At 58.7% G+C, this 10623-nt stretch overlaps 4 protein-coding genes across 4 annotated transcripts; all 4 read right to left on the reverse strand.

The window, feature by feature from the left end:
- Window positions 1-172: 172 nt before the first annotated feature.
- Window positions 173-1189, reverse strand: LOC113212161 (peptidoglycan-recognition protein SC2-like). Its single transcript, XM_026430765.2, has 3 exons — window positions 948-1189; window positions 734-873; window positions 173-660 (listed from the first exon to the last, which is right to left on the reverse strand). The coding sequence occupies exons 1-3, from the start codon at window positions 1186-1188 to the stop codon at window positions 256-258; spliced, it is 786 nt and encodes a 261-aa protein (XP_026286550.1). The 5' UTR covers window position 1189; the 3' UTR covers window positions 173-255.
- A 500-nt stretch (window positions 1190-1689) lies between these two features.
- Window positions 1690-5672, reverse strand: LOC113212160 (uncharacterized). Its single transcript, XM_052275783.1, has 9 exons — window positions 5189-5672; window positions 4979-5121; window positions 4498-4887; window positions 3713-4127; window positions 3295-3408; window positions 2952-3118; window positions 2448-2883; window positions 2221-2363; window positions 1690-2111 (listed from the first exon to the last, which is right to left on the reverse strand). Exons 1-9 carry the CDS (start codon window positions 5670-5672, stop codon window positions 1722-1724), a joined length of 2682 nt encoding a protein of 893 aa, XP_052131743.1. The 3' UTR covers window positions 1690-1721.
- A 209-nt stretch (window positions 5673-5881) lies between these two features.
- LOC113212159 (peptidoglycan-recognition protein 2-like) lies at window positions 5882-7867 on the reverse strand. The gene is made up of 4 exons (XM_026430763.2): window positions 6980-7867; window positions 6807-6902; window positions 6524-6690; window positions 5882-6286 (listed from the first exon to the last, which is right to left on the reverse strand). Exons 1-4 carry the CDS (start codon window positions 7308-7310, stop codon window positions 5894-5896), a joined length of 987 nt encoding a protein of 328 aa, XP_026286548.1. The 5' UTR covers window positions 7311-7867; the 3' UTR covers window positions 5882-5893.
- A 145-nt stretch (window positions 7868-8012) lies between these two features.
- On the reverse strand, window positions 8013-10568 carry LOC113212157 (uncharacterized). The gene is made up of 5 exons (XM_052275778.1): window positions 10431-10568; window positions 9709-10317; window positions 9055-9180; window positions 8791-8948; window positions 8013-8635 (listed from the first exon to the last, which is right to left on the reverse strand). The coding sequence occupies exons 2-5, from the start codon at window positions 10223-10225 to the stop codon at window positions 8225-8227; spliced, it is 1212 nt and encodes a 403-aa protein (XP_052131738.1). The 5' UTR covers window positions 10226-10317; window positions 10431-10568; the 3' UTR covers window positions 8013-8224.
- Between the last annotated feature and the right edge of the window lie 55 nt (window positions 10569-10623).

Here is a 10623-nt window from a genome sequence, read left to right on the forward strand (position 1 = left end):
CGGCGGATCAACGCGATAGGTGCTGGTCCTGTCGGTGCCAGATGGGGGCAGTTTGGCCCCTAAGCTCGTAAAAGAAAACAACTGCGGCACCCAACCCCACAGTGTCATATGAGCCGGTTATCCGCCGCAGTGTATTCACATTATTTATTTTACAAGAATTAATAAGTAATAATGAAAACAAATCAGCACGTCTTTATTCGACAGATATTTACAATTAGTTGGATAGCATTTTGTCATTCTTTCTCCAGCATACTTTCAGGTTCCTCCATGTGCTGTATGCAGCGTACTCGTCGTGTACGTGTAGTTCCGCCAGTGCTTCCAGGCACGCAGGTCCTGCATCAAGCGCTGGCCCGGGCTGTCCGTGTCCTGTACCTGGCTTGCGCCCATGACGCCGTAATCCGCAGTCAGCTTCCCCTTCGACACGCCCCACGCCAGTAGGCCCTTCATCGCGCTCAGCTGCCACGGGAACGCCGCCACCTCAGAGAAGCTGCCAATGACTCCCACGCCGATGGACTTGTTGTTCCAGGTCTTGGTGTGGGCGCCGACGATGTCCCAGCCCCGTCCCGAGTACACGAGGCCGTCTCCGCCCACCAGAAAGTTGTAGCCGATGTCGGACCAATTGTTCTCCTTCCCCATGTGAAATTCCTGGATTTTGCGAGTCTGCGAAGCATGGGGGATGCCGTGCCGTGACTCACCAGATTTGTTTTGCCATCCCCATCCTCGAGATACTTACCGCACTGATGCACTGCTCCCTTGTTGCGCAGGTGTGCGTCGTGGTTTGCTGCACAATGACGGTGTCTACGGGCGTGGCGAGCGTCGCGACCCTACCGCTCGGCGCGGCGTGCCAGGCGTCGCGGCTGACCAGGCAGTGCTCTTTGGACAGAAGGAATGGCGTAGTGCGCCAACCTCGGCAGCAGGGCGACAACAACCTCCAGAACGGCGCCTACCTTCACTAAACGGCAAGCAGTTCGACCTCTCCGAGAACGGGTCGCCCGCGGTAGGAGGTGTCTGAGGCTGCTCATCGGCGCCGCTCCGCTGGATGGCCAGGATTATGACGCCGGCGAGGAGGGCCGTGATGCCGACGCCCAGGACCAGGCCAACCAGGGCCGCCAGCCAGTGCCGGCAAGGCGCCGGGGCGGCGGGCAGCAGCGTCACGCAGTACGTGAGGTGGGGCAGGCGCGACTCCATGGCTCCGCTCAGCACCGCGCGCTCACGGCGAGTGGCGCGGCGCCCGCGAGGGTGACCGCGAGGGTGACCGCGGCGCGGCCCGCGGGTGAACGGAGATAAGCAGGGTCGGGCGCGTCCACCTTAGGGGGCTGGCAAGAGACGTGCACCAGATGGCGCGGTGCCTCCTATCTACTACATGCTTTTTGTGCTAACTGTTTTATGGCAACGAAGTATACACAGCGTATTTGTGTTATTTTTTGTCCATTTGAACAGCTGGCAGGGAACGTGTTAACACTCTCCTTGCGGGACATTTTTTTTTCTGAGGCGTACTCGCGTACTTCACTGAATAGCGGTGGTCTAGAGTTTTTTTTTTATCTGAGACCCACGGATATTTTACGGTAAACCATATGGCACAACTAGGACATTTTTACGTGGGTCCACCTTCACCACTCTGTTGAATGTTGGGTCTATTTTACCGTCCCCATCCGAGTGGACCATAGCGGCGCTCTCGTCTCTCGGAAGGTCTCCGCTCGGTCTCCGCCAGCTTGGCCGGCCTACGTCGTACAGGCCTCTGGCACCGCCGTGTAGCTGCTACAGTGGCTCCACGTGCGCAAGTCCTGCATGAAGCGCCTGCCGGGGCTGTCCGAGGCTGGCCGGAGCTGGCAGTGGCCCACGACCCGGTAGTCCTCGGTCAGCTTGCCCAGCCGCACCCCCCACTCGAGCAGGCGGAGGAGCGCGTTCTGCAGCGCCGGGGGCGCCGTCACGAACGTGAACCTGCCGATGGCAGCCACGCCGATGGACTCGTTGTTGTGCAGGAGGGTGTGGGCGCCCGCTCCGCCCCAGCCCCGCCCGAGGTACACGAGGCCGTCGCCACCCACCAGGAAGTTGTAGTCGATGTCCGACATGTTCATGCTGTCTAGAGCTAAGTTCTGGCGTTGCCTGACCTGTGGACAGAGGCCGAACTTCATTAACGACACCACGAGAGGAGGGCGACCGGGACGCCAATGGTTTCCAGCGGGGCATGTCCGTTGGTGCTAGCTTCAAGAGTCTTGCCTCTTTAGTGCAGCTCAGTCTGGTCTGGCAGTGCCCGCCGCCGGTGTGCAGCACGATGACGGTCTTCACGGGGCCGGGGAGGGGGTCTATTTCTCCCCTTACTGACCTGGCAAGCCAGCATTCGCGACTTACCAGAAAGTCGACTTTGGGCACAAGATTCAGACAGAGACATGTCAAGAACATCGTAGGTCATAAGTATCATACTCGTGCCAGAGAGCTGCACCGACCTCCAGCCTCTGCTCGCTCCCGTGAACTGCAAGGGAGTTGAAACGCACACGAGTGTGTTGCATTGACCATGAAGTCCCACCAGTGGTCCCAGGTCTGCAGCTCGGGCATGAAGAGCACGCCCGGGCTCGTGTCGTTGAAGTACTCGTACTCGCGCAGCTGACAGGCGCCAGCGAGGCGGTACGCCTTGTCCACCTTGCCGTTGCTGACGCCCCACTGCAGGAGGCTGGCCAGCGCGGCGCGCTGCTGCTCCGTGGGCGACGCGTGGTCGAAGTTCCCGATGAGGGCCAACGACAGAATCTCGGAGTCCCAGTCCGGCAGGGTCGCGCCGACGACGCTCCAGCCGCGGCCCTCGTACACAAGGCCGTCGCCGCCGACGAGGAGGTTGTAAGGGATGTCGTCGTCGTTGCTCAGGGCCTTGAGCTGAAGCCAGTTGACCTGCAACGGGCAAAGACGTGAGCCGGTGCAGCAGAAAGGTCCTCGACGCACAGCTCGCCGACGGTTACCTGCTTGGTGCATTCCGCCCGGTCGGTGCACGCCATTGTAAGGGTGTGGTGCACGACGACGGTCTTCACGGGGAGGAGCAGCTCGTCGCCCGCCCGGACCGTCGTCGCGTTCCACTGCCTCCTCGTCACGAGTCCGGGATATGACTCAGACTCCGGATGCGGCGCCTCTGCGGACGTGTTAAAAGTCACCAGCCAATTATTTCAAGATCATTTCCAGATCGATTCAATTTTTTGATATCAATCTCGGTCTGTTGTCGTCAGATGAATAACACCAGTTCTCACCGAGGATACCAGTGACGGAGGCAAACCGATAAATTGTCACTCCACCACGACGACAACGCACCTGTCTCGGGAGTCGACGCCATCGTGACGGTGAGAACCACCACGGCCAGAGTGGCCAACCCCACCCCAGCCCGTCTGAAGCTAGGTCGCTGCCAAAACCTCACGTGCATCGTGGCTGTAGACAGACCAAGGGCCCTGTAGTCATGCGTGACACCAGAGGTGCGTAACTGTCACCCGTTGTCTAACTTAGGGATCAGACAGAAAGTACGTCCGTCATTCGCTGTTCTGAAAGTGCGCCAAAGTTCAGCCTCAGCCCATGCAAGCTCTCATGGCGCCTGACGAGTAGGCAACATCTTGCCTGCAGTGCATGCGTGTACTGCGGGATTGCATACCCGGCGTCTTGCAGGCGCCGAGCTCCCGTAATTTGCCGAATGAATCTGAGAAAAAAAAACGGACTCATCTTCCGGGCGATCCCTTACTTTTGTTGTCGTCATCAGCCAGTCCAGGGTCGGGCAGTGCGCCAGGGAGCCCGGTGGGCTCGGAGGCGGGGAGGACGAGCGTCACCTCGCCGTAGATGTGGATGTTGTTGCCGATCTGCATGTTCCTGCTGTCCTCCACCGCGATGCTCTCGTAGGAGAGCGGCTGCGCGAGGGACAGCGCCCCCGCCACCCCTCCATTCTGTTCCGCGAGGCAGCCGTGCTGATCCAAAACGACGCCCTCGGCAGTGTCCCCGGAGCGCGCGCCCGCCCTGTCCAGTTCCATGCCGTAGGCGTGCAGATAGCCCACATCCCGGTGCGTTGGACCGCCCTGTAACCGCGGCACCTCCGTCCCGCCTGGAGGCGACCCTCCTGCTATCGCATCGCCTCGCGCGGCCGTCAGCTCCGCCCTACCGCCCTACCGCCCTACCCCGCAGTCGGGCCGCGACTGACGCGAGCACGGCGCGAGCCGCCTGCTAGGCGGGGGCCTGTGCTCGCGAACACTTGGCCACTCATGCAACTTGAACTTATGTACATTTCTAAAGTTGTTTGAGTCTGTGGTTGTTTTGGCACATGAGGAGGAAAATAATACTCTCGGATCCGATTCAGAGCAAGACCGCGACTGAATTTTTTTTTCAAGAGTGCTCAAAATTTATTTTATTTTCATTTTACAATTATGAAATTGTGTCCTTCAAAGAATTATCGCTATAGCTTGGAGTCTGTCTAGAAACTATCAACGGTTTTGATCCTTCTTTGAGACCATCCAGAATATTTCCCGACCCGCTCTACTCGGTGCACGCTTTGGACACGCTGGTCTGGTTTCTCCAGTGCGACCAGGTGCACAGGTCACCCATGAATCGCCTGCCGGGGCTCTTTGTGGCGCGGACCTGGCAGGCGCCTATGATCCCGTAGTCTTTGGTCAGCTTGCCCAGCGACTCGCCCCACTGCAGCAGGCTGTACAGCGCGGTCTGCAGCGCCGGGGGCGCCGTCACGTTCGTGAACGTGCCCAGGATGGCCACGCCCACGGCCTTCTGGTTCCAGCCATGTAAGTGGGCGCCCACGGCGTCCCACCCCCGCCCCTCGTACACCAGGCCGTCGGCGCCCACCAGGAAGTTGTAGCCGATGTCGAAGTAGCGGAAGTTCGGGTCATCCATGTGCTGATTCTGCACCCTCTTAACCTGCGGGGCAAATGCGACTTTCCGTTCCTTGTCTGTGGCCGGAGCGAGCTGGAGCAGAGCCTGCCGCTGCCGCGCCCTATACTACTCTTACCTGCTGTTTGCACTTTGCCTTGGTGGTGCACACTTCGTATGCAGTGTGGTGAATGATGACGAGGTCAACGGGCATGGTCATCCTGCTGGGCGTCCCTCTGGACAACCTGCCGAGCCAGTCGTCCCGGGTCATCAGGTCGACGGCTTTCGGACGGAAATAAGGAGTAAACAAAAAGACAGGTAATTTGATTTCAAGAACAAACCGACTTACCTTTAAAAGTGTGTTGCGTGTCAGGCTCATCCTCGCCGGCCTGCAAGGCGGTGGTGATCGTCAGGACGAGGACGACGACTCCGGCGACCAGGAGCACGACAAGCACGACCAGCAGCACCACGAGCAACCTCCTGGACGCCATCACCGGCATCGTCCTGAAGGAGGTGGCTCCCGGGCGCACCCGCACCCGTCTGGCGCCCAGTGTCGCCGGCGACAGCACGACCTCCCGGCGTGCACCGCCCGGGGAGGCGACGGTGCCCCTGGCCGCGGCCTCCTCGGTCTTGTCCAGCATCTTGGTGTTCCGAACGCCCGGGTCACCGCCGCAGCGGGCGCCTCGGGTCGCGACCCGCTGAGAGCCACGGTCGTCTCGGCCCACTGGAGTGTGGCTCGACAGGTCCGCGCCCCGCATGGTGGTCGCTGTGCTCCACCCTGCACGGTGCACTCGGGGCGAATGAGTTCCCCGGGGGAGGTGCGCATGTCTCATAAGGGGAAGGGAGGTTTCGGCGATAAGGGTGGGGTGGGGGAGGATACAACCCGTCTGGATTAGTGGTTTGCCCTCTGCCAATAATCCAATCTCTGACCCGGTGCTAGGCGAGATAAACGGGCAATGACTTGGCGCTTACGCCATAAATCCAAGACGTCCAGCAGGTTGGCGTCAGCACCCGAGGACCTTGAACGCCTGACGTGCAGCGAATGAAAAATGAATTACAAGGTACAGGAACGATTTGGTCGTATCATGAAGTCCCACCAGTGGTCCCAGGTCTTCAGGTCATCCATGAAGCGGAGCCCCGGGGTGGAGGTGGCGTTGACCTTCAGTTGGCAGGCGCCGGCGATGCGGTACTCCGCGTGGACCTTCTCGTGGTCGAGGCCCCACTGCAGGAGCCTGAGCAGCGAGGCGCGCTGCGGCGGCGTGGGCTCGACGTAGTCGAAGGTGCCGACGAGCGCGAACACCAGGGCCTCCGAGTTCCAGCCATACACGGCTCCGCCGATAAGGCCCCATCCACGGCCCTCGTACACGAGGCCGTCGCCGCCGACGAGAAAATTGTAGGGGATGTCGTCGTTGTCTGTGTCGAAAGCCAGGTCCTGTATAAAAAGTACCTGCCGGGCAAACCAGAGGCAGGGTGCGTTCAGTACGAGTGCAGGAACGTCGTACCCCACCCTGGTTCACGGTAAGAAACGTGGAACCAAAACTGTTATGTTTTGTTTTTAACCATCGGGTGGAGTACAGTACGTCGCTATCTGAAATTTGACGGTTCAAGTAACTTGTGCCGACGACGCCTTTTTTTGCAGTGTGTATCGCACCGTAAAACCGAAGGGTCCGCACGGAACCCTTACTATTTTTGCGCAGTCCGCCCGGCTGTCACACGGTCTGGTAGTTGTGTGGTGCACAATGACGGTCCTCACGGGGAGGGGTAACTCGTCCGGCACTTTTGCATATCGTGGATCCCAGGCGTTCCACTCCCGCCTCGTCACGAGGCCAGGAAACTCCGCCTTCCCGGTCTCTAGGGATATCAAAGAAAAAAAAATAAAAAAAATCAACCCCCAGTCAGACGAAAGACAACTACTCAGCAGAGAAAATGTCAAATAAAAGAAAGTAACTTAATCAAGTGGAACGCACGAAGGGAGGCAATCACGATGGTGACGACCACGACAGCTAGTGCCGCCAATCCTGCCAACGTAAAGTATGGCCTGTACTTTCGCGCGCCCAGCACGGCTGCCAACAGTTCAGGGTACTACTGTAAAGTTATCGTAACAATAAACGCATACAATAAAGTCACTCTCAAAACTAACGTTTCTTCGAACTGTCCTGCGCAGAGTGCAGCGGTCTGTCCTTGTCGGCGTCAGCGGGTTTCTCTCCGAGCTCGTCTCTGATCTTCGCCGATGGCAGGCCGCTAGAGTCGACGGGCAGCACGAGGGTCACCTCGCCGTGGATGTGGATGTTGTTGCCGATCTGGACGTTCCTGCTGCCCTCCACCGAGACGCTCTCGTAGGAGAGCGACTGGGCCAGGGACAGCGTGCCGCTCTGGCCTCCCGAAGCCAACTCCCCGAGGCTGAGCAGGTGGTCATTCCGGCCGGCGACCTCGCGGTCAGGGTTAACGGTCTGGGGCCCGCTGAGGTCCATGGTGACGGAGAGAGACCTCCATCCCGATGTACCTCCCCTACCGCCCGCGCGGACCTACCCCGTTATCGGTGGCGCGAACCAGCTCCGCCCCGCTCCGCAGTCGGACAGCGACTGATGCATATCGCGTACGTGAGGGTGGATAAGGAGAGGACAGGTGGCGCACCTAAAAGTGACTGCTTGGTTTCCAAGCAAAAGTGGTATTTTTCATGAAAAAGTCCGTGGAAATTGCCACATTTGCTTCGAAACCGAACAGTCACTTTTAGCGTGCGTTCCGACCAACCACTTGCAAAGGTTTTTAAGGCAATAAGGGATCCTTACACAGCGTAAGTGGCATGGAAAGGCTCTTTTCCATTCTAGTAGTTAAATTTCCAACCTATGTACTGCAAATCCCTAACCATAGTACATGAAATTTCCCCACTCAGTGGCTGGTAAAATTAGGTACTAAAACAAATTACAGGAGGGAATGAGCGAAAAATCAGGAAAACCGTGTATGATTGCCGATTTGCAAGCATTCGTGAGCGGAGCATTATTGTATTTAAAGATTAAATAACTAAATCAACCCGGCAAAGCTCTTTGGTATTCCCCCTCAGAGTACACTACACCAACTGCACCAGCTGCACCAGCTGCACTCGGCGTATACCGTGCGATAGGGGTCGCACTACAGTGGAGCAATCGGCAGATACATAGAAGAAACGACCTTGCTCCGATTTCCTCATACCGCGTTTATTTTATCACATACACAAACTTTCTCACACATTTCGTAGTTTTCGCCGTCAGTCTTCTGTCGGCCCCTGTCGCGTGAGGCGTGCACTTGGCAACGCCACTGTGCCACTACTTTATGTCTTGACAAGTTTTTCAGGGGAGGACTCTTTATCGCTCTTTATAGACAGTCCTGTGTCTCATAGTCGTGTTTTTCATAAGAACACAGCCGAGCCTCCTGAGCACGCATTTTCCTTGAACATGTAGTCCCACCAGTGGGGCCACGTCCGCAGCTCGTCCATGAATCGACGCCCGGGGCTGTCCGAGGCGTGGAGCTGGCACGCGCCCGCCAGCTTGTAGTCCCTCCGCACCTTGCCCAGCTCCACGCCCCACGCCAGAAACTTCTTCAGCTGGTCCCGCTGCACGTCGGTCGGCGTCTGCCACGTGAAGTTGCCTATGATGCCCACGCCCAGGGACTTGGTGTTCCAGCCCTGGACGTGCGCGCCGACCGCGTCCCAGCCGCGGCCCTCGTAGGTCACGCCGTCGCCACCGATCATGTAGTTGTAGGCGATGTCGTCCCAGCTGCGGTTCACGCTGTCCATGTTGTACGACTGTATCATACTTATCTGGAATTCAGCAGCAATACCTCCTCTCTTATTCAAGTAATTACCAGGCAGGCAGGCAGACAGACAGACAGACAGACAGACAGACAGACAGACAGACAGAGACAGGGTTTTCAGAGCAGAATATCAGACTAAAAGGAGGGGTGAAAGTGCTTTACCCGGTCTATGCATTCTTGTGCGTCGAAGCAGAATTCCGTTCCCGAGTGGTTGATGATAACTATATCAACAGGAGTGCGCAAGATATCGGCCGGTTTTTTGGGGTTTCGTGCATGCCAGAAAGATCTCTTTGCCAGTTTCACCCCGTTTTTCAGTTCGACTGGAAATTACAAGAAAAGCATGTTAGAGGGTAGAATGGTTATTTTCTTTTATCGCCTACTCTTCGTCTTAAGCGGAGAAAGTGTCAGAGCCTTCATCGAACGTACTTATCCCGTCGGCCCTCGGGAGGCTCACAAGCACGACAGTGACCACCAGACCAAGGGCGGCGACGAGCATGGTGACCGGCACAGTCACGCACGGCCAGCGTAGGAACTTCTTCAAGGCACGGTTCGCTGCAGGGTCAAAATAGATCTTCAAAAGTGTGTCTGGTTGAAGATTTAACGTTTTTAGATCAGTTTGCTTTTTTTTTTTTTTTTTTTTGTCATAGAAAATCAAATAAGTATGTTAAACTTGTCAAGTCTTGGGTGAGTATGACGCACAACAGGAAAAGTGGCGCTCGTCAATCGCTACGAAACGACTGTTTACAGCCATGTGGCCCAACCTCTAATCCCAAACCAAAGAGGGGTTTTGATAAGGGGGAAGAGCAGAGTGAGGCTGCTTCTGAAGAGGACAGACTCGTGGTTGGGTAGGCCAGCCGCCGGGCCGCCGAGCACGGGTGCACCGCGGGCCTGCCTACCCCGCCCACCGCAGGCGCGCGGCCCTCAGACAGCCGCGTCCGCGTCCCTCGGGCCCGGCGCGGCAGGCGCGGCCGCCGTCTAGCTGCAGCGGGAGGCGGGTCGGGTCGGCGGCTGATAACGCGACGGCGAAGGAACTGGTGAGTCAGCCGTCCGACTTTGTTGTGGTGAGGGGAATATACTCACTCTCGGCGGCCGGGGTTGTTGGTGCGCTGCCGGTGTTGGTCGGGCCAAGAAGCTGCTCCTGTGAGACGACGTGCTCCAGGGTCCCGGCGCTGAGCACCAGGCCGCCGCCGGGTGACAGGACCGCGGGCATGCTCACGCAGCCGACGTTGTTCGCCTCGTTGGTCACGACCACGGTCACGGGGCCCTTGTAGTTGTTGATGTTGCCGATCTGCGCCGTCGAGTTGACCATCTTGAGCTTGTCCACGTTCACCCCGGGGCCGTCCGCCCCCTGCGTGCCGCCGGCGCCGCTCCAGACCGACTCCAGGCTGGTGCAGTCACTGCTGCCGGGGCTGCTCCAGCCGTCTCCGTCAACATCGCCGTCGTCATCGCCGGTGTGGAGGACGTCATCGAACATGCGGTCTGAGAGCGCCGCTGCCGCAGACGCCGACGCCACCTGGCCTTTCGCGACAAGGACTCCGCCGCCGACGGGCCAAGGGGAGTTGGAGGGGGCGGCGGTGTCGTGGGCCGAGAGCGCCATGGACCCGAACGGCACGCCGGCCGTCACACCGGCTCCATATCGCGTTCACACGCGGAGGAGGAAGAGGGGAAATACGGTAGAGAGAGGTGGCGCTACGTGTTTGGTGGGGGAGAGAGAGGAAGTCCGAGAGAGGTCTCAGCAGGGAGCTCGGAGCACTCGGAAACGAGCCGCTCACATGGCTGCATGTGCGCGGGCGCGGGCGTACCGTCCGGAGGAGTCTCGCGGGCCAGGGAGGCGGCCGCAGCGTCGCGCGTCGCTCGGAGGCGCGGATCCACTGACCGCGCCCGGGGGCCGAAGTCGCGAGCCGTCGCCGTCATAAACTTGTGCCGCACAGGCCGCATGCCGTCGGGCAGTGGCTGTACGTGGTACGGAGGGGGGGGGGAGAAGGAAAGAAGGAG

This window comes from Frankliniella occidentalis, unplaced genomic scaffold, assembly GCF_000697945.3.
Source record: "Frankliniella occidentalis isolate FOCC.00 unplaced genomic scaffold, Focc_3.1 Scaffold911, whole genome shotgun sequence".
Lineage (NCBI taxonomy): Eukaryota > Metazoa > Arthropoda > Insecta > Thysanoptera > Thripidae > Frankliniella > Frankliniella occidentalis.